This window comes from Plectropomus leopardus, chromosome 16 (assembly GCF_008729295.1).
Source record: "Plectropomus leopardus isolate mb chromosome 16, YSFRI_Pleo_2.0, whole genome shotgun sequence".
Classification (NCBI taxonomy): Eukaryota; Metazoa; Chordata; class Actinopteri; order Perciformes; family Serranidae; genus Plectropomus; species Plectropomus leopardus.
The window spans coordinates 6,007,841-6,031,690 of NC_056478.1; the positions used below are offsets into that span (position 1 = coordinate 6,007,841).

Consider the following 23,850-nt stretch of genomic DNA (forward strand, 5'->3'; position numbering starts at 1 on the left):
ATAGATCCATGTACCAAACCCGGACAGAGAATTTGGAAAAGACGGCGGGAAATGCGGGTGTGAGAGAGATTTGTAGGAATTGAGCTGAGTTGTTGGTCGATTGATAGAAAGATATATAGATTGATAGATACAAACATACATATAATATAATAATATACCATATTTAAATAGATATACACACACATATATTTATAGATATATATATAGATACATATAACTTAATTATAGCCTACAGGCTTTTGGGCTGGTCTTTGAGCTTACAACAAAAACATGATCAATGGGTGCAATGCAAACTTCTATCAGCAGATGCCAATGTGGAGCGAACCGGTTTCAAAATGTTTCAAAGTGTTGAATTTGCCATCTCTAAAAAAACACATACCTGCTGTTTACATGAGTAGTTCCTCGCGCTCTTCTTCTCTTCTTAGTATTAGTAACAGTTGACGTCGCGCGAGGGAAAGCTGTCAGGAAGAGCGCTAAACTGCTTCTTACAAATCATCAGAAATACATATAAATAAAAAAATTAAATACCTGCAGACTCAAGTCTGTGAGCTGAAGGCGTTTTCTGCAGATAATTGCAACACAGTCACAGTCACTCAATGATTTAACTTAAAAAAAAAAGATCTGTATCATGTTTAACATAACTACTTTTTATGTTTAACTGGTTTATACCTTGCCAAAAAAGCATTTTTTCCCATGCAGTCACAGTTCACAAATAATAATAATAATTATATGTATCTCTCTCTCTCTATATATATATATATATATATATTGCCAATGTATTCATTATTATTATCATTATTATCATTTTAGTTTAATTTCTCTTCTTTTCTTTGTAAATTTTTGTATCTGTTCAGCTGTAATTATGATTTTTTTTTTTTTGCCAGCAATACTGGAAATGTCTTCATGTAATGAAAACATGCACTATGGACTATTGTGCATCTGCAAAAGTGTCATATAATACAATGAGGGATGGCATGACACTAAAATAAATAAATAAATAAATAAATAAATAAATAAATAAATAAATAAATAAATAAATAAATAAATAAATATATATATATATATATATACATATATATATATATATATATATATATATATATATATAAGGTCTATTAGCGGAAGTGAAACTGAAAGGAATCTGATGATGAATTTTTTAATTCACCTGTTTATTATTATTGGCGGACGTAGTTTGGTGACAAGAAAATAGTTCCTACATGAAACAAAGTTTGTGGATTATCTTGAGTAACCCGGGTCGTGATTTCTGGTAAAGACACATTACTGTTGACTTTTTCATTTCTTTTTTTTTTTTTTTTTGGTGTTTGAGCACCACAAGCCGAGTGCAGTCTAGTTCCATTATTTTGGAGAGAAGGCAGCAATCCAACACTCTGCGACTCACATCCAATCTGAACTGATAAACAGCACTACAGGTAAGAGGAAAAACATGTAACAGTATTGTTGATTTTGGGGTGAACTGTCCCTTTAAAAATCTCACATATTATTGTCAACATGAGTCCACATCGTCACATTTTTTCTGACCTTGTGATTCAAAATTAACAAAGGATAAAGTTTGTTTTCTTGCGTGTTTAGCATATCAAAGAGCCGGCCTGCGTGGGGAAAAGTCGTTTCTCTCTGTGTACAGTAGCTCCAGCTCTGTAAGCTCTCCTCAGTCGGGAGGCCCCTGCTGGCTAACCTTTGGATGACTTTCAAGCCCCTCCGCACACCATTGTTATTCCTCAGTCTTTCCCTCAGATGTCCTTTTCTCGCCACAATCACTCACATGCTCTCAGCTCTGAGAGGAAAGCAAGCATGCTAGCTCCTCAGAAGAAACGCAAACTGGGGAGTACTGTCAAAAGGACAATTTGCACAACACAAAAGCTTTTGTTTCCAGCCTCTTTGAGCGGGAGACAGGTGGTCACTGCGGGAATAACTTAGCTTTCCCTTTGAAAAACTACGGGGACAGAGGTGTCAAGTGCAGGCGAGCCACAGAAACAAGAGGATTTGTGTTAGAGCGCGTAATGTGGGACATTTTGTTCTATTCTGTCCTTTTCTTTCGCGCTGTTCTCGTACTGTACGGCAGGGACACGCAGCTGGCCTGGCTGGTGGGCCGCTTTTGCAAAATGACAAGAAAACAGCCCCAAACATGTCTGTGATTTTAGGATTTTTGGACATTTCCTCGATTTTATGGTATTTCTAGGATTTTTGGACTCTTGTAGGATTTCAGGACATTTCTATGATTTAAGTAGGTTTCTAGGATTTTATGACACCTCTCGGATTTTGGGACGTCTCTAGGATGTTTGGATGTTTCTAAAATTTGGGACATTTCTCAGAATTTTGGACGCTTCTAGGATTTTTGGACATTTCTCTGATTTTAGGGCATTTCTAAAATATAAGATGTTTCTATAATTTAGGCACATTCCTACAATTTAAGGACATTTCTCAGAATTTTGGACGCTTCTAGGATTTTCGGACATTTCTCGGACTTAAAGACATTTCTATGATTTTTGGACATTTCTCCGATTTTAGTTTTTTTTTTTAGGATTTTAGTCTGTTTCTAGGATTTTAAGATGTTTCTGCAATTTAAACGTGTGTAGGATTTTAGGACATGTTAAGCATTGTATGATGTTTCTGGGATTTTTTTAGACATTTCTAAGATTTTAGGACATTAGGGGCTTAGCCAGGACCTCTGTCAAGGGTTACGGGGGATCCTTCGGCACTTTTTTGAAAAACAAGCTAAAAACAAACTATTTTGATGCTGTTTTATGAACTCTGGCACCTCATGTATACTAAAAGTACAAAAACAATTCCCAGTGTGAATCACTTTATTTTTAATGTGATTTAGAAAATGTTTGGGGGGCCACTCGGCACCCGACCGGAGGCCAGATTTGGCCTGCGGGCTGTAAGAGTGTCACTACAGTAAACGGGGTAAAATTTATTCAACACAACCCATAAAATATTCCTTTTCTTTATTTTTTCATTAGTTGCAGGTATGGCACAAAAAATGGGTGATAAATCCAAAGAAATACAGTGAAAAAGAAGCCTGATCATATATAAATATAGAGCACAAAACAGAGAAGAGTGACAGGTCATCATTACAGGGTGTCGGCACGGAACAAGATAAATAACATCACTGAAACACAGCTTTCTCAACAGCATCGCATTTCATTAATTCCAGGGGTCTTTCCAAGAGCGAGGGGGGACGTTTCATTTTGTCATCCTGCGCGCAGTCGGCTGCACTGACGGTAAATAACTGGACAAGAAAAAATGCAAAATGCTCTCGCCCGGCCTGCGATTCCATCTTGAGATTCACTCCAACGCGAGAGACAATGAGGTACCAAGAGGTGGCAGTTTTCCCCCTGGTAAAGTTGTCACACTGAGCAGCCGTTCCATCAAATAGCGACACAGTGCTTCTTCCCTGACAGAGTAAAATGAGATCTCTGAAATGTGTCTACCTCTCCCAGTTATTTAGTGAGACTGCAGTCAGCCTCCTGTCGAGGAGTCACTCACCGCTGCCTCGCCACTGTGCCAACGTGAAAAGAAACTCGCCGCATTAAGATGGCAATTTTACTCTTGAAAACACATTCAACACAGTGGTAATGTTTCAGGGTTTTATGTGACAGACGTTTGTTCCCTCGTATGAACACTTTTCTGCCAAATTCACTGTGACTGCCAATTCTCAGAGACGGTGCTGGTCGTGCCGAACCGCAGTGCACCCCCCCCCACCCCTCCACTGCTGGCACCAGCTCTCTTTGCTGAATCAATACCAAGAAAGCAGGGTGTGTGTAGTGATAATTGGGGCTACCAGCTGCAATTATATCATGCTAGTGGAACTTATTCGGGGAGCTAAAAAGCGCGACGAATGGCACAATGTGACAAAGCCCTTCTTAGGTTGAACAGAAAATGACAACGTTTCCACTCAGAAATAAATGTTGGGACTGTTCCTTTTAGAGACCCCCGAAGTGCTCTGTTTTCAGTGTTTAAATACACGGTAAGAATAATACATCAGGTAATTATACGGTGGCCCTGAGGGTCAAAACACTTCAACATTTCAGAAAACAAAACATCATTTCGGAAAACATAGTAACATTTGCCTTCAGGTGTCGGCCGCTCATTTCACAGAAAAAACAGTTTCATCGGCTGAAGTTTGGCGAAAGGAACTGCGAGGTAACAGCTACGCACACTGCTGCAGCTTCTCTTTAGGATAAATAAAGTTTTATTTGATTTAATATTCCCGACCTGTGAGGGCCAAGGCATCCCGTCAGAAATCAAAGTGAAGAAAAAGTACTTCTGTTTGTTATCAGCAACGAGGAGTCATCACTCAATCGTACCTACCTTTTCATGTTTGTTTTGTTTTCTGGAATTTGGTTTTGTTTTTGAAAATGTTATTTTGTTTTCTGAAATGTGATGTTTTGGAAAATATTTTGTTCTGGTAAATGTGTTTTGGGAAACGTTATGTTGTTCTCTGAAATGGTTTGTTTTAGGAAATGTTTTGTTTTGAGAAACGTTGTAGTGTTTTGACCCTCAGGGCCACCGTACAGCTATAAGTAAGAAGGTGAAAATTACAGCTGAATCACCTCACAAAAAAAAAAAGAAAACACCTTTCCAGAAGTTTAGCAGAAAGGAACTTCAAGCAAATCTTTCCCACTTGTAGTTTAGAATATTACAAGGTATGCACTTTCTAGGAATTAAGGCAATACTTTGTTTTAAATTACATTTCCTCACATAGCAACTGGTCATGGTTCTACTCACATGGATAGGTTTAATCAAATTCACCAAAGAACCTGGGAAATAGTTTCAGCACACTGCATCATGTTGCAGCAATTATGTTCAATCTGCAGCCGGCACAAACCCTCACAGGCCACGTCCTTTTAATGCTACAGCAGCTCCATTTTAATGGTTTTAATGTGAGCACTGGTACACTCATGCACAACTGCATCATTCTTTTGTGTATTTGTCAACACGCAGAAGAAACGGCACTGAAAAAAAAAGACCTTGTTTGTTTCTTTACATTAAAAGGTTATTTCCTTCTCAGTTCAATTAGGACCAACATGTACAGTTTATGTTACAAGCAAGTCGGACGTGTCATTTTCTCAGTAAAGAAAGTAAAACTGCATTTCAGAATGAAAACACTATTTCTGTCTCTGTAACTGTAACGATGTTTCCCTCCTCCCACCTACCAAATGGCCGATGCCTTTTCCCATGCAATAAAGACCGACTCGCCGTTTGTTTGCAGCAGTGTTACAAAGAAAAAGGCAATTTCTGGTGTGACCAGTACGATGTAGTGCAATGCAATACAACTCACCCAAACACCACATTTACAATGTTCAGTATTTGTAAAAACAGCAGGGTTCAGTACTTTCGTTTTTTGTGTCTGTTGACTGAATTCTGTGGTGTAATTTCAGGCTGTGCACTTTTTAACTTAACTTTTGACAGGTTAGTTGGGACTTTTTGAAGGTGGGCTGAGTGAGGTACTTATCCATGGTCAGTGTATTAATACAGTAGATGTCGGGTGGTACATACGCAGACTGAAGACGCTGGCTGGAGTCCAACATGAAAGCTAATCAATACAGTGCTGTAGACGGCTTAGAAGAAAAACATATTTTAGCCACCTGAAAAATAATCTACAACAAATCAAGTGTACGTTATATTTAGAGTATTTTCACTGCTTTACCTTGCTAACAGAAACCATTAACGGCCTCATTTATCCATCTATGCTCACAATAAAGCCACCAGACTAAACTGACGACATATATCGACAAAAGTTCGGCGCTGTGGAGCGAGGGGCGAATCTAAATCATCGACTGTAGCAACGTCTTGCAGGCAGCCTGTCATTCAAGTGGCCCTGCCCCTTAATATGGGCCCTTAATTTTTGGGTCTTAATTAAAAAAAAAGTTGGAATCAGTCATAGACACTGTACCTTTTTTTGTACCAGGCTGTAAACATGATTATTTCTGCTGTAAAGTTGGGTGTTCTCACATCACTATGGGGTCTATGGAGATGGACTCTCTTCTGGAGCGAACCTCAAGTGGTTATTCACAGTGAACTGCAGTTTTTCGCACTGGCTTCATTTTTCAGCCTTGGATGTTGCAGGTTGGCTAAAATACATTCTGTCGGCCTTCTTCTCCAAAATGAAAACATGTAAAATGTAATGTAATGCACTGACTATGGATAAGAGCCTCATACAAAACGTAATCTTAATCACTTCAAGTCAAGGTTGAAGATTTTCAGCAAATAATTAAAGAGTAAGTTAACCCTGACTTTTGGCTTGAGTGCTTTGAATGTGAAAAAGTCTCAAAAATAAGCAGGGCCGAGAGGGGGCTAAGACCCGCCCAGTTACCCAATCATGCCGCCTCTTGATCCACAACACCTCCCTGCCCCCTGAACACACAGAGTAGTTGGTTTGTGAGAGGGTGACTACAGGACGGCGACATGGAGCTCAGTTGGTGATGAAAGCAGGCTCCTGCTACCAGGATCAGCCAATAACCAAATTCAATTGCAATACTCAGATTTCAACCGTTACATACACAATATGTATATTATTAATACTTTGCACTCAAATGTCATAAATCAGAGTTGGCCATAAATCAATCGTAGAAAAATCTCTGCTGTTTGTGGCAGCTCAAAAAGATTCTGAGCAGCAACATAGATTCACAAACCTTAATACACACATAAGTTAGCCTTAAACTTTGCAAAATTAAAAACGGCTAGAATATAGGAACATGATGAGGAGGTTTGGGTCTTGGAGGGAGCTGCAAAGAGATTTTTACGCTTCACATCTGCATGAATGTGATTGGATATTGCTAGTCAGCTGGTAATTAAGCCGGTGGTTAAAGCAACGGCTGATGCAATTGTGACTTCAGTGCTGTGCCTGCACTAAAGCTTTCCTCTATTTGAGAATGTTGTATTTACTAAAAGGCAGTTCTATTAGATTGCAGTACCTAAATATTCCAAAAATAGAGACCCTTAAATTTTATGTTTTTGTTAAAGTGTTTTCAAGTACAGAGCTTAATAGATTCCTGAAACAGTCTTCCAAAAAGGAGAAAAAAAAAGGTACCATTGTTTTATTTGTGTTACCCTCTATTAAAATTCACGGCACTTTCACCACAACTGCAAACTCCTGCACGAGTGTCGAACCGAAGTGGCTCCTGTGAGAAACATCTCATACTGTACGTGCGGGTGGGAAAAACAACACTCACGAAACGTCTCGCGCCCGGGCACAGTGATGAAACACTTGGCACACATGGACACATTCGGCTCCCAAACTAATCAGAAACAGAAATACCTCAAACCCATTCCCCCCTCGTTAGTTTATACGAACACTTCACACCTTCCACGACTACAGAAGCCTCTAATCATCAAAATAAAGTCGGTAAACACAACACTGTTTACATATTCAAAAACTGTTAATCCCCTACAATTGTACTTTGAAGTGGCTTAGAGGACTTTTATCAATAAATAGAGCTGAGCTGAGTGTGTAAGCTACTCACCAGACTCACAGCTCGGGTGTACACAAAGGGCACAGGCTGACACAGGGCGTGTGACTGCACAGAAATGGAAATAAAGGATATGGTGAGAGCTGTAATACCAAGAAAACAAACAATGGTTCCTTTTTTTCAGCTGCCGTTTTGGGAAATGTGACAATATTTCCTTTGCAGAGATGAAAGTTTTGCAGATATGTATGAATGTACCCAGAATTTAATAATACACTCCATAAAAGTTTGATAAAGTCTGCCATAGTTTTGAAAGGTTAACGCTGATGTAATTCAAACACACACAAAACTAGTTTGACTGTATGGAGAATATACGGAAGCAAACGTTCAAACTCAGGCTGCTATTTTATAACAATAGTTTGACATTTTAGGGAAGTATTTGTTTATGCATTAAAACAACTCTCTATATAGTGAGTCAAACTTATTTCCTAGGAATGGCAAAAGCATGATGCGCCATACTTTCCATCTGATGCACTAGTACTCTTCTGCCATCATCGGTTGGATTTTTTTTGTAGGCAATAGGAGTGAAATTGGTTTGGGTGAGGCTACAGTCATATGAGTGAATGCAGGCGAGTGACTATTGCCTGCTGCAATGATATTTGTGCTGAATGTCGGCTGTGCCAGATGTGAGACACACAGAAAGCTAACTAGCTGGCTAATGTTAGCTGGCTTGCAAGTAAACACAGCAATTATTAAGTTATTAGCACATTTTCCATTTTCATGCCTTCCATGCTCGTTTCCGGACTCATGCGGGGCATATTTGTCATCACGGCCAATGCCCAGTCAACATTTGTATGTGAGGCCAATGTTAGTCGTATTTGGGCTGAAAAATGGGCCCTATATAGGATTTTCCCCGGGTTCCATAATGGCTCCATGACAATTGCCCACATGGGTGAGTTTTTCCCAAGTGGGCCCCAGGTCTTGGGCCCACACCCACTTGGTACCCAGGTAGCCCTAGCATAATTCACGTGGGGCCAACCAAGGTAAACCCACCCAAGTGGACTACTGGTATGGGGCCATTTTCTGCCCAATTACTACCCACATGGGCCCCACATACAAATGTCGGCAGGGTACATTGTCATTGTGCCAAAGAGCAGCGTGTAAATTAAGAGCATTCACTCCCCAGCAAAATCTGGGGACCAAATCCTCCCCAGAAGTCCACTGCAAAGCACGCTGACTAGCAAAAACAATAAAAACAACAACAAAAAAAGACTGCTCGATCTGAAGCAATCTCAGTCAACTGAGAGGTCTATAACTGACAGCAAAATCTGGGGACCAAATCGTCTCCAGAAGTCCACTGCACAGCATGCTGACTAGCAAACCAAACCAAAAAAACAAACCAAAAACTGCTCCACTTGAAGCAATCTCAGTCAACTGAGAGGTCTCTGACTAATGATAAGAACCTCTGAATTTAAAGGGGCTGCCCCCTTTAAATTCCAAAAATGTCTATTTCTGTAAAACGTTTGACCTTGACACCAAAGTGATACCAAAGGCGTTCTTCCATTTAAATTCAGCTGTAATTTTTAATCATTCGTTAGAGGTGTAGCTACTATTACATGAAAACTGACCAGGTGCTCAGGGAGGCCATAAAAGGAACAGTTACCCAAATATCCTCAACTCATATCCATATTAACAGTGACAACTGCACGGGGCACTTTGGCACTTTTCGTTACTCACTATACCGCAGGAGGATATAGCAGCTAGCTAATGGGTATTTTATCTTTAATTGTTTTTTTTGGAAATTGTGTCAAAGTCAGTCATGTTCTTGACGTGTCCAAAACAACCTATGAAAGTCTGAAAGTTCTCATCATCAAAAGCACACAAAAAAACATATGTTTTAGTAAAACGTTACATCTATAAGACTGTAAAAAAAGAACTCCCCCCAGAACTCCATTTACATTCATTGTGATCTGGGCTGTACGGAAACAAAAAAACACAGAAATGAAAGAAAAAAAACCAGAAATGGGTCGCAGATAATAGCTGTGATTATGTCTCTGTAATAACATCACACAGACCGTGATGGTTTTATAAGGATGCCCTGAAATGCTCATCAGTCTGCTCTGTTTTGCGTAGCGTATTTATCTTCTTTACATGTATCAGTTTCTTATCACACCTATTGTACACAGCTTTATGCTCACACATGTACATGACCCAAACCCAGGCTTCCACAGGAGAGGCTACATATGCTGAACAACCACAACACCAAGCTGACACCCAGTCTGAAGACTTCATTCATACCCTGGGTTCCCTTTGTGTCCTGTAGTGTTCTGGTTGCGCTATAAATATGAATGTAACGAGTAAAAAATGCTGTCAAACGTGGACTTGTGTTTGGAAAGCCTGTGGAAGTAGGTCACGTATGTGCAGAGAAATATAAAATGGATTTTTAATATGTTGAGACCTTAAACTGTATGTTGTGCTTCCTGTACTCCAACATAAAACATTTATCATAAACCTTTGAATAGAGCTTCTTTAACATTTACAAGTTATACAGTTACCAAATTGGTTTTACTTCTTATGCTTCCGTCAGCTTGGATACTTAAGCAATGCAAAGGGAGACAACAAGAAGAAGAAAGGAAGTTAAGTCATCTTCAACAGAAAAAATAAGAAACAAGACACAAGTCCTCAAAACATTTTGTCATAACCAACAATGAACGGAATTTTCTTGTTTTCTCTTTTTTACAATACATTTTTTAAAAACCCCGCTGGTTAAGGTTATGGTCTCAGGTAGATCTTCCACAGTCAATCTTCACAGTTTGTGTAAAAGCAGAGAAACATTCTCGCTAGAGTAATAAAATATCATGACTATTATTATGGTCATTATTATCTTTTATTTTCGTATTGTTCCATAGAAATGGCGGAGGATAGTGGGGCGAGGCCTTATCGCCCGAATGACGAGCCTGCAAAGTCTCCTCCCTGTACAATGATTTAGTCAGCAGTTGTTCTTTTTTTTTGTTAAAAAATGCTCGCCCGCAGGGAAGGATGGGAAGAGAGAGTGGGATATTCATTCGACAAAGTGTCTTGATCCTCCTGCGTGTCTTTCTGCGAAATCCAGAGCCTCATTTTCACCGCCGTTTTCGTCCAAATTGTTTCTGGTCAGCTGCCCTCACGTTGAACTAGGCATAGGCATTAGGCGCATGCACGCACACAAACACACACACATACACACTCACACACACACACAAACAAGGAGTTAGGTGGAGCCGCACCCCCTCTGAACACGCATGCCCTCCCGTCAGCACTTGTGGGGCAAAAGAAACATGTAGAAAATAGCCCATCAGAGGAAACATGAACAGAGATGTGTTCGATGTTGATTAACACCCAGGCTCACGATTCGGTTTGTAATCTGAAGGCACTTTGTTTCATGGCAGAAAGTAAAGTGGCTTCTGTTCCACAGGCGGACCGCCGACTGAATATTCGAGTCAGGCCTCACTGATCGGACCTCTCTCTCCTCTCTGCCTGTTCCTCCTCTCTCATTCCAGCTCCTGCGCTCCTCCTCTACACCTCCGCTGATCCTTCTGCCACCATACCGTCGGTTGGCCACTTGGACTCGTGAGCACAGTGTTAATAGATACATAGGCAGCTACAGGGGGGGGGGGGGGGTAAGCAGACAGAACTAAATGTTGCCAGAGTCCTTGTTTTTCTACAGTACAGCACCAAGCAGATAAAGAAATGCTGAGGTGTGACGTGAGGCCGGGCGAGAGTGAAAAACAAGTGTCGGTGATTGGCATCTGGTGCGAGAAAATGAAGATAAAGATACACAGAGAAAGGTCTGATTCCGATGTGTTTGTAAGCAGGGAAGTGTCCTCTTCAAAAAGTCAGCAGTGTCTATACTCCGCCGCCTTCCAAAAGTATTTTCATAGCTTCATAAAATTGTTCTTGTGCTTTACAAACTGTCCTCCCTCGACGCTTGTGAACTCTTTCGCCAAAGTCCGGGGCTCGTTCGCCGCCCACCTGTCTTTGTGCTCGTAAAGACGTCCAGAGTCCCGCACCGAGGAGCGTTTTCTGTAAAAGAGGTCTCTTTTAAAAAAATTAGCGCATCTTCTTTATTACTTTTTGTGTAACTTTTTTATTTTTTCCGTCCTTTGTTAATTCCGGCCGCTCCGTGGTCTGTCAGGGGACCCCTGCTGCTTTCAGGATGCATGAATCTTTGGTGATTGGATGCCGAGGGTATAGTTCACAGACGGTGGGTCTGAATATTCGCCTCTGAGGTGACGGAGAGAAGGGTCACCTCTGACCTTCCAGGAGGGTCATCACCAAGGTGATGCATAGCAGCCATATATGGGAGGATGTGAGCGGGTCCGTGGAGCTGAGATCTGCAACAAAAAAAGTAAAAGAAACAGAACTGGAATTAACACCACATGGTTTTATGCTTCAGCGCACCAGACATCCAAGTCTGTGAAAACATGGATGCTTTATGCACATCGTCGCCCCGGCAGCACAGAAGATCTAAACAGTCAAGACACTTTTAAGATTCGTGTCACTGATTCAGTATCTGACCAAAGTATTTATTTAATGCCAAACTGTGGTGTATTAAAACCTAACAAGGTAGTTTTGGAACAGAACTATTTCATAACTTGAAGGAAGTGTTCAAAACTGCAACGGTTAGAATGGAAATAAATGTCTTTTTGGGGCCGATCATATAAATTGTCTTGAAAATATTTGGTAATCGACCTCTTCTGTCGTTTAGGTAGCCCCCCACCCAAACCCCCACCACAAACTGTTGTTTTTCTTTCATTCTTTGATTTATGTACAAACACAAAATAAAAGTTCTAGTCGGCAGATTTAGTTGTTTGTTCTGATGCAGGCTTCCCTCCATCTAACGATCAGCAGCTCTGCTGTAAAACTAGTCAGTGCTGAGCAAATATAAACCAAAATGATGTTCCTGCACTGCTGATTTCTCGCCTGAAATGTTTTCAGAAATTTATTTTACTGCTGCATTTAGCTGTAATAGGGAGAGATTGTGAACAGGAAGTAGGTACCATGCTGTTTCCTTCACAGTGAAAAGATAAAAATAGAGAGATCAAACAGGAAAAACAAGGCAGCATTGATCAAATATCAGCCAAGGTTTTGTTATTGAGTTGCATTTTTTACACCTCAAATGTTTCCAGAAACATGTTTTATCTTAATGTTTAACTGTGATACGAGATTGTTTAACTGCCCATCATGCATCATGTCAACAACCAGAGGGACCATTTACTGGCCTGGTGCGGTGCAGTGCATTATGGTACTTGTAGGTTTTCTACCTCTTAAACAAAAGTGAATACCACAATCCTTTTTTTTTTTTCTCTGGGTGTGTGGCACCATCTTCCCACTGCAGAGACGTCCTACTTTATGCCATCTGTTCTTGGTTTGTCTTAATTTTTGTTTGATGTGATCAAGGTGTGTATGGTGAATATTAGGGCAGAAATAAGGATATGCATGTTTAAAATGATTCTTATTTTTTTTATAAAACTGAAAAAGGTAGTATTTGATAAGTATTCACTTCCTCCTTCTTTTTTTGCCATGAAACACATGGGGCAATGGGCATTCTGGTGTATTATTTTTCTTGCTTATATTTTATTTCATTCTCCCATTTTATTTGGCATGTACGAAATAAAGATCTAAACTAACTAGGACCCTCTTTATATTGGTAAAATACTTAAGCTAGGCTAATCGTCTCGTGGCTCCAGTTTCAGATTTTACAGACAGCCATGAGACTGGTATCGATCTTTCCATCTGACTCTCGGAAAGAAAGCAAATAAATGTATTCTTTGAAATGCTGAACTCTTCCTTTAAGTCACAACAAACCTGAGTGATCAGATCCTAAAACAGCGACTCTGAACCGTCCCCATCAGTCAGATGTCGCCTCCGATCAGCCCTCATGAGTGTTCTCATTTTTTACATCCCATAAAGTCATGTAACATTCATCATGTGAGATTGAAAATTCATAATTCTTTGCATTATCCTCCGAATGAATTAATGTTGTCGCTTTGAATCCTAATGGATCCAAATGAAATAGAACCTGAATAATAATCCCGCAGTGATAAAATGAATAAGAATGACCTGAAAAATGAAAACAGATCACCCTGATTCATCTGCGGTATGTTAAAGGGATGCCTCGGTCTGAAGAAGCTCCTGAAAATAAACGTTCCTCCGGCCATAAATAACATGAATTAAATAAGAGAGCGCTCGTCTGCCGACAAATATCACCTTGTCAATTGCAGGCTATTTTCTGTGTCCTGTTTCCTGATTTTACCTTCTGTTTGTTCCTGCAGCGCAATTACAGTGCTCCACTCAGCCGGCGTGGCTATCATTCATGTGATTACAACACTGTTGCCGTGGCAACCATGTTCTCCCAATGAGATGGTGGTTCAGCGCTGGCAACTGTCTGAGATTAGATCCCCTCTCGTAAATCTCAACCTTGTCCAACGAGTCAGAGCGAGAACTCGGAGCTCAGATAAGAGGGATGGGAGAGGAGGGAGGAGGCGGCTGCTACTCACTGGGCGGTGGGTCTCGACACTCCCCTTCCTCCAGCGTGACATCATCGATGGCGATGTCTCCCTCGATACCTGGTCCTCGGATACCCTCGAGTACTACCTGCAGAGACACAAACATGTTATCATATTATATGTTCTTAAGAGCCCAGAAAAAACAAGAAAATGAGCGCTGCTGTGAGACGAAAATGTAGAAGTAAGTACACAGTGTAATCTAGCGAAATTGCACAAAATGAAAATAACAGCAGGGGGTTGTTGTTCCAGTTTTAATGTCACAAAATTTAAAATTAAGGATGCTTGTGGAGCACTTAGAAGTGACAAAAAAGGGAACAGAAGTGCAGCCGAAACTATAATTACTTTCCACAACTGCAGTCGTAAAGATGATGGAATATTGCAGCTCTACATTTGCAAAGATTAGGCGTCCTGATGGCAAAGCGTGAGTGATATTGCTTTCTCAGTAGCAAACAATGTCCACTTCTCTGCTTAATATCACAGCTTGTGAAGTGCTACATCAATATGCCGCCCCCGAGGAAACTAATACTCCGGCATACAAACACAGTCAGAGAGGAAAATAGAGGGCAACAAGAGGAATGCGGCTGCGTGTCGGATTGATTAAGTTTGTCGGTCTCACCTGGAAGGATGCCGTCGGATGGATGCTTACTTTCGCCTGCTTCCAGCGGTCACCTTGGTTACCGTTGAGCGACCACACGGGACCCTCGGAGGTCGTCTGGCCCTTCTGTTTTAGGAGGGCGTTTAGTGTTCCTGCGTGAGGGAGAGAGACAGTTACACATACAGGTCAGCGCACACAAACATGATTCCAATAAATGTATAAACATCTGTGCTGTCAGTGGTTTCCAGCCTGCGGGCAGAGGACACACACTGGGCCGCAGAGTACATGCTACTGGGCAAATACTATAAATTGGCTGTCAGGCTGAATAATAATTCTATGACTTTACATGGTATTACAGGCTATTTTGGAGGCGATTACTGGGTTTGTCTGTCCTGCATTTTTCCTCTGTTGTACCTCCAACAACAGTTTAGTGATACGTAACTAAAGTAGGTCATCAGCACTCAAGGTAACCAGTTTATCATCACCACCATTCAGCATTCAGCAGTGCATGAAATCTGTGTGAGAACACCATCTATGTAGAGATGCAGGACTATGTGATTAATCAAATTAGATTTTTGACACAATTTTGGCCTCCGACAACTGTAAAACCATGATAATCGAGATAAAACGGTTATTGTGTTTCATTAATTTTGCCTTGTGTTATTAATACAGGACTCAATGGTGCAAAATTGGCAACTTTCTTGGGAGATTTAATTATTTTTCAGACCTTCTAGTCACTTTATTTCTGAATATAACCGGCTGCAGATAGGAAGCCTGTTGAGCTCTGATTACGTTTTGAGGCGGAGCTCGCAGGATGGCTGCTAACATTTCATTAACAATGGCATCACCCGAATACGTTGATTAATGGATCAACACCAAAAGAAACTGAAAGGCTAGTCCGCCCCACAGCGGCCTCCCACTGCAGATTTAAACTGCCAAAGTAACAACTAATAATGCCTTCCAGACAATTTAGAAGTTGAGATATTTCAGAATCAGTCAGAATCACATTTATTGGCCAAGTTCAACAAATGAGGAACAAGGAATTTTTTCCGGGTTGGCAGTGCTCACAGTACAGGGGAGGGAAATAAGTTAGGGATAAGAAAAATAGAAAAAAAGACAGACATAGACATTTAATTGTATTTACAAGGAAGAGATAGAGAATATATACAAAATGTACAATATGTAATTCAAAAATATACAGTATGAACAGTTTAGTGCAAAAACCACTGTGCATGAGGTAGTATAAATATATATATATATATATTTGTTGTTTGTTGTTTTTTTGTTTGTTTGTTTGTTTGTTTTTGTTTTGTTTTGTTTTGTTTGTTTTTCTCTCCTGACACTCTGACTATTTACAGTTCATCAGAGTGACAGCCTAGGGGTAGAAACTGTCTTTGTGTCTGGTGGTCTTGGCATACAGTGCTCTGTAACGCCTTCCAGAGGGGAAGAGTTTGAACAGTTTGTGACCGGGGTGTGATGGGTCTGCAGAGATGGTGCCTGCCCGTTTCCTGATCCTGGACCGGTAAAGGTCCTGGATGGAGGGCAGGTCGGCCCCAATGATTCTCTCTGCAGTTCTGATTGTTCGTTGCAGTCTAATCCTGTCCTGTCTGGTGGCAGATCCAAACCAGACAGTGATGGCTGTGCACAGGACAGACTGAATGATGGCAGTGTAGAAGATGATCAGCAGTTCCTGTGGCAGGTTAAACTTCCTGAGCTGTCGCAGGAAGTATAACCAATACTTGACCCAATACTTGAAAAAGTACAACTGAACACACTCAAAGTCGGAGATCCTACTGTACCCAAACTTCAGCGGCCTGACGTCACACAACAATGGCAGCATCCATGGAGGCCACGGAGGCCCACATTGAAAATGATAAGAAATCAACTAAAGGTAGCGTAAAGTATATTTGCATGTATTTAATTAAAATAATACATCAGCTGTCATATAGTAAAACCTGTTTTGCATGTAAATTGATGCCAAAATACATTGCCATTGTTATTAGGTAACTGGTTACAGTAAATAATCGCTGAACTGATCTTCTCAGTACAAACATTAATCTGGAAAGCGGTGAAAAATTTAAAATGGCAAAACTGAGTTGTTTTTTCCCTGTTTTGCTCATATGTGCATGGGGCCAGCCTGCTGATGGTGCAATTGTCCATAAACTAGCCACAGAAACATGAGTTTGTCACTGTCTGTCTTTACGTTTGGTGTTGTGCACCTGAAACTAGGAAAAACCTCTGACTTTGAATTGAACGCAGCATAATTGTAAAACCTGGATCTTCAACAGGTGTCCACGACCCACAGGGGTCCCCCAGAGTTACCGCAGAGCAGCCACTAAATTAATTTAAATTAAATTTATTCATTTTTTAAATTAAAATATGTCCTTAAAAACACATTAACCATATCTTTTAGCTAGAGGGTCCTTGTCCTGAAAACACTGAGACCCTGCTATAGTGTGTGAACTGCTTTGGATATCTGACCACACTCACATAAACTGTACGTGGAAGAAAATACTGAAATAAAGCATTTGGTCAAAGTGCTTGAGCTCCACTACGATGCGCCTTAACGTGTTTCTTTCAGTCAGACGGTTATACCTGCACTGTATAAACAAGCTGCAGTTTAGGAATTCTCAACAGGTCTGAGTCTTCGGATGGAGAATTAAACTACATTACTGACATTTATGTTATTTATCTTTATTGATTTTACCATATTAAGAATATGCCAGTGTTTGAGTGCCGTAACTGTTACAGTAAGATTAATGGCTAATGACCCATCTACAGTTGAATTATATTTAAAATTCAACAAATGCACTCTTAGAAAGACAGTTTAAGTTTAAAGATCAATACATGCATGATGTTTCATGAGTAAATCATGCAGCCCTTCAGAAAGGTTTATTTGTATTTTCTGAAGTAGACATAATGAAATACAGTCTAAATAATCTTTCTGTTTACTTTCGCTTTTATTCTCGCCCACGCCCTCTCTTGTATACTTTATTTTCTTTCCATCTCTCCCCCATTGTCATTAATCGACTCATTTCAAGGTTTATTTGTATTTTGAGGGAATAAATAGAGACATTATGAGTATAAAAATATATACAACAGACTGTGGGGCAAAAAAGAAAAAAAAATTGATTTCTCTAATCCATCTTGTTTATGACTGAGTACAGAATGACTAATGATAATGAGATTTTCATATAACAAAGGAGATCCACATGGAGCAAATGATCAATTTTGCCAGCTTCCTGCATAGGAAATAGAAAAGGGTCTGTCTTTGTAGGAATCCTATCTATAATGTTGTCAGACACTTAAAATAACAATCAAGCCTGTCAGTGGCAAAAACAAGCACTTTTACGGAAATTGACAAATGCACAGAGTGGTTACATTGCAGCCTTTTCCACAGCTGTCACCTGCAGCACTCTCTCTCAATAATGGACCAATTTCACAAACTCTTGTTCCCAATTAGTCACTAAACAGTCACTCGAGACACAAAAACAGATGAAAAATACAGAAATTATCCTTTAAATAGATTACTGAAGAGCTTGGGACCAAACTGTGCTCAGAAAAATGGGACAACAACATATGGTTCTGTATCATTTACTGGAAAAAATGGATAATTAATCCTAAAAACTACTTTTATTTAGAATATTACCAAAGAAGTAATAAAAAAAAATATTGGACTTTATGGAAACTTTTTCAGACCAATTAAAGATCCTACATCTCAAATAAATCAAAGTACTGCATCAATGCATCTGTACCTTTTTCTTTATTCTGGAAAAGTTCTGCTCTTATATTTAAGATACCGTACAACCACTCAGACTGGAGGCAAGAACTCCAAGAGAAATTGGATCTAATATTCACCCCCGTCTCCTGCATTTCACATTTATGTATTCCTCTGCATTGGCAGCAGAGCCAGGCAGTAGCAAAGGTTAAACCCAGGTCATCTGAACTGATACATTTATTAAGTTGTGATTCTGCAAGCGGCGATAAATTATTCTCTAGCCCGTAATAATCCAAATTAATTATCACTAATGGGTGATGTGTGATGAGAATTTTTTGGATGAGCGTAAATACGTTCCCCGTAGAAGAGTTCCTAATTTAACATTAGATTTAAACTATTTCTGCTCTGTCCAGCTTTCCTGTCTTTCATCTTCCGAGTGGAGCCACACAGGAGGAGCTGCTGGATGTCGCTGTCGGAAGCAGCTCTGCATTTGAAAATGCAATTTGACAGATCCATTTCAACTGGATTCATATATAAGCGTTACAATAACACTGAAGTACTGTTTCTCATTGAGACAGAATAGACTATATACCGGGTCTGAACTGAAGACTCCCCTCAGTGAGACCTCTTGTCTGGCCCTGGGCTTTGATATAAAACTGTCAGATGATGACACCGAGTGCAACCACTTTACCCTCCTCTCCAAACGCAACCATTGTGTTGCTTTTCCTGTTCGCCGTGTAGGAAGAGGGGAAGCGGTATCTTTCAGCAGCGGGCCACCAGAGCACCGACCAAAGACCCAAATCTGGTTAGCGTTGACACCACAGTGAAGCTCAGCAGGACCACGGCTCTGAAGTCAAGTGAATTTCACAAGTACGGAAAGCAGCACCTTTGCGTTGACACAAGCGGGCGAGCGAAAACAGCAGACCGTAACCCTGCTTTTGATGCATCTCTGCCTCAGCGAGGTGCCTCATTACTGTACATCTCTGCGAGGAAACGAGGAGAAGCTGCACTGTATGTCCCTGTTCATATCCTCTCATCAGCACAGTATACAGTACGCTTTCCCCCAACGACAGCACAATCTCCAGTGAGAGATGAGCTCTTGTACAGAACATGACCTGCGGTTTCATCTCCCGTTGAAGTGTTTAGGATGTAGGAGGATTCTTGCTGAGCTGGCTGGCTTACGTTCTCTTTGAACTCATTGCGATGTAGGTGGTAATGTCAGTGTCATCACATCCTGAGCAAAGGCATGTGCTGTATATTCTTCTTTTTTTCCCTCTTAAAGGAATACCTGTGGCAGACGTGTGAAATTTAAAAAGATCTGAGACGAGAAAGATGTGGGTCTGGTGAAAAGTGAGAAATAGCTTCTGGAAATGTTCAATTATGTAGTGAGGATGAGAGAGTAGAGCAGTGATACTCAACTGACGACCCGTGGGCCAAATCTGAATACCCATTGGGTGCCGGGTGGACCCTCCAACCATTTTCTAATCAACAATAAAAATAAAGTGAATCATTCTGGGAATTGTTTTTGTAATTTTAGTATACATAAGATGGCAGAGTGATTTAAACGGCATCAAAATAGAGCTTGTTTATTAAAGAAAGGACCAGTGGAGGATCCCCCACACCCCCCGACAGAGGTACCAGCTAAGCCCCTAATGTCTTAAAATCCTTGAACGTACTGAAATCCTATAAGCATCCTAAAATTCTGGAAACATCCCAAAATCCTAGAAATGTTCATAAAGCCTAGAAATATCCTAAAACACCAGAAATGTCCAAAAATCCTAGAAACATCCTAAAATCCTAGAAATTTCATAAAAATCCTAGAAGCATCCTAATATCCTAGAAATGTCCAAAAATCCTAGAAATATGCTAAAATCAGAGAAATGTCCTAATACCCTTTAAATGTATCTGGTCCTAGAAATGTCCTAAAATCCTAAAAATGTCCTGAAATCCTAAAAATCCTAGAAACATCCCAAAATCCAAGAAAGGTGTTAATATTCTATAAATGTGGTAAAATCCTAGTACTGTAATAAATCCTAGAAATGTGCTAAAATTCTAGAAATAGCCTAAAATCCTATAAGCATGTCTGAGGCAGCTGCATTGACGTGACCTGCTGTTATTTCTAAAAGTGGCCCTCGAGTGAAGCAGGTTGAGTATCCCTGGAGTAGAGAGTTGAGGTGCAGTACCACCCTCCTCGCTAATGAAAAGATGAAGGTCAGGCTTAAAACAGACTTGCTTGGTGCGCTTTGCTGGAGACTTAATCCCATAAACAAATGCGACACGGGCTCCAAAGGCAAACTTTGATGTGCGCTTCAGTAATTAAGTGTGACCTTGTCTCAGGTATCCCCCCGCCAGCTAACTACGGAGGAGTTTCTTTGAGCCTGTGCCACTGTTCTCATCAGTGTGTGGGCGAAACTCCTTATCGAGCGATTCTGGCCTTCAGCGGCTGCCGTGCCACAACTTGACTGTGACTCACCTCCGCAGCACAGTCCCAAAGAGCATCAAACTCCCAGAGACGGAGCCCTGCCATGTCTGATGGCTTTGTGACTCACAGATCTAAAAAAGGGCCTTCAACTATTTAAATAGTTCTCTAAGAGAGCACATACAGTAGACGTGAACATACATTATTTGGCCCATTTGTCACGAGCATTCTCGGGGCAGAAAATATCACAACATTCCTGAGCTCTGGGGCGAATTTCTCTCATGGCCGGAGAAGCAGAATACTAAATGGAGCGTGGCCATGGAAGATCTGAGCTGGGTTTCAAGTCCTTGACATTTAGCCCATTCATCATAACACGCCACAGTCTGGGCATGGGCTTCACCACAGACGGGGGGAGGGCAGGGAAGAGAGGGTCTGGCTGGCGATCAATTTGAGCAAATTGGAAATGTCACGGCCTACTCAACCTCGGCAGGGAGCCGGAGGAGCTCTCATCTCCCCGCTGAGTCGCCCTCCGACACCTCTATCCTTATATTCTCTCCACCTCCCTCGCCTCCGCCTCTCCAGATGTTTGGTCCGCCCCCCCACCTGGACGCTTCCACCCGGCCTTTCCACTGAGGGAAGCTCTAAAGTAGCTTGGCTAAGTTTCACACCATATGGAGTCCTGCTGTCAACCGAGTGTTAAAGGGTCAGTTCACCCAAAATATTACAAAAAACATACCTCTAATGGTCTAAAGCTGTGATGTGGTTTTGATTTGTATTTGCAGAGTTTTTAAGATATTTGTCTTTAAGTTGCCACTACAGAAATATATTTGGTAACAACACATTTTTTTATATTCACATTTTCAAGAAACAATATTTTAATTACTCATAATACTCTGTTAAAAATATTCACATAAACATTTGGTGATTGCACTGAATAAGCAGAGGAGTTCACTAGGATGAGATGAAACAACTCATCAAATACAGCAGCGATATCTAGTCTAATGTCACGGTATTGATTTATTGTTCTACTTACGTTCTCACAGGAAATGTACACAACAATTTCCGCTCATTACAGGCATTCGGTGTCTTTGCAAAATAAACTTTTGTGTTCGAAGGAAACAGCTGTCTTCTGGGTGAAACTCCTGTGCTTGTTTGACCACCCTGTTCTCATTCAGAATTCGTTAAATACCACCACTTTACAGTGATTACTGATTAACATCCCGACGCCAAAAGCCACCCTGCGTAAACGTAATATAGAGACAGATCCTAACGCGTCATACTCTGAAAACCATGCCCATTGGGGGGGTAGCTGCGCTCAAGAATGAAACTGAGTGGTGAAGTGCTAACATTATGCCTGTAGCTAACTAAAAACAAAAAAAAGCCAAACGTATATTTTAGCAGCATCAACTGTCAGGATGCTACAGTTTCCCCCCTTCTCTCTACTGATCTCTTCCCTTCTGTATTCACGTTTGTCTTCTGAAAAGCTCCGTTTTTCAGTTTCAACTGCTTATAAAAAAATTAGTTTTGGGTTCTTTACACTGTTGGTAGTTGGTAGTGCATCCCGTCACACAGCAGCTTTTAGGTATTTTTCTGTTGTTTTCTAGCAGACGGAAAAGACATGGAGGCACCTTCACTTTGTACAAAGTCAACGGAGAGCAATGGATTGTCCCAAAAACAGCAATATGTGATGACTTGGGGTGTGAATGTGTTGGTTTGACCCATCTATCCACCTTTACCCTCTCTGGACTTCCTCCTTCTTATCACTACATCAGTTGCTCTGAGCATCTAATATTGCCGTGGATGGGTTTACACGCGAGGTATTAAAAGCCCTGTGTGTCTCATAAAGAGTGTCTGTATTTGACAACCTGTGAACGATGGGCTGGGAGTTTGGTGGTGGAATTTGCTTATAAAACATTTTTGAACTAATTAAAAAACTAAAATTTAAAACACTTATTTAGCCTGCAGTTCACCTCAAACAGTGAAAAAATGCTTTTTACTCAAAAGAACAATCTGAGAGCATATTGATATTATTAATGCAAATAAGAGTCATTTAATAAACTTCAAAGGGAAATATAAAAGCTGAAATGACATCAGCTTCACAAAAGAAAATATAGCTTATAAAAAAAAAAAATAATCCCACGCGGTGAAAAGAGAGAGGAAGACGCAGAGAGGGGGCTGAGCGGGTTGGAGTCGGAGCAGCAGGTCCAGCAGAAGCTCAGAGCGGAGCAGGTGGAGGGTGGAGATGGCGCTGATACCATCGACGTCCCACCAGAATACTGAAGTAAATGCAGCCAAATGCTCGCTGTAAACATCTTATCAAAAGAGAGGCGAGCGCAGTCGCCAGCCTGTAGTGATTTCACAGTTTATTGAGCATCGAGTTTAATGAGCACAAAACGGCAACTCATTCACCATCGCTGCTCTCCGTTTCCTCCTTCACTTTGTTTGTCACCATTTTTCTATTCTTTTATTTGTTTTTTTTTGTTGACTACAATATATTTTTAGTGGAGCAGTATTTTTAGTTAAGTGGATATTTTTATGAGGCACCTGGTTTTTGTCAGGTGTCACTGTGATTACTTTTTTGAAAATCCCTGAAAACATATTTTTGTCAATCAGATTCTGACTGAGAGCAACAAGGTCCCACATAACCAAAAATACAATTTTTTTTTGGTTATTTTAAATTAGATATATTTGTATTTTTTTTATCTATTTTTGTTTTTCTGACTGGTTTGAAGTGGGTGGGTCACAGTTGGGATCTGGCAGTATTTGATTTGGAAATTGATGACAGTCACTGGGGTTGTTTGGCCACTGTCAATCAAATCTGATCAAACACAATAACACAAAACTAATGAAGCACATTAGCTGAACCTTTGAGTGTTTAATCTTTATTAAATAAAGCTTAAGGATGTTTATTTTCAAACCTTTGACTTTGATTGCTAGAACAATAAATGCTACTGAGAGAAACGTGAGATTTGGTTCAAAGGATTTGGATCAGTGGTACGAAAAGACACACTGGCAGACGGCGATGTATGCCGTCACTGTGCGAGTCAGTCTCAAATGCCACACAAACTGTGCTTCAAGGATGCTGTGCTTGTAATCTACGTCCACAGTTGCTTTGCACGTGAACGGATCACCGGGAATGG

At 40.6% G+C, this 23,850-nt stretch overlaps 1 protein-coding gene across 1 annotated transcript in view; it reads right to left on the bottom strand.

The window, feature by feature from the left end:
- Positions 1-11,087: 11,087 nt before the first annotated feature.
- Positions 11,088-23,850, bottom strand: part of LOC121955372 (MAM domain-containing glycosylphosphatidylinositol anchor protein 2-like) — a 250,182-nt gene continuing 237,419 nt past the window's right edge. Inside the window, exons 16-18 of the mRNA XM_042503302.1 lie at positions 14,595-14,725; positions 13,970-14,066; positions 11,088-11,803 (exon numbers count right to left, since the gene is read on the bottom strand). Of these exons, the coding sequence (XP_042359236.1) occupies positions 11,715-11,803; positions 13,970-14,066; positions 14,595-14,725 (317 nt within the window). The 3' untranslated portion in view covers positions 11,088-11,714. The remainder of the gene's footprint in view (positions 11,804-13,969; positions 14,067-14,594; positions 14,726-23,850) is intronic.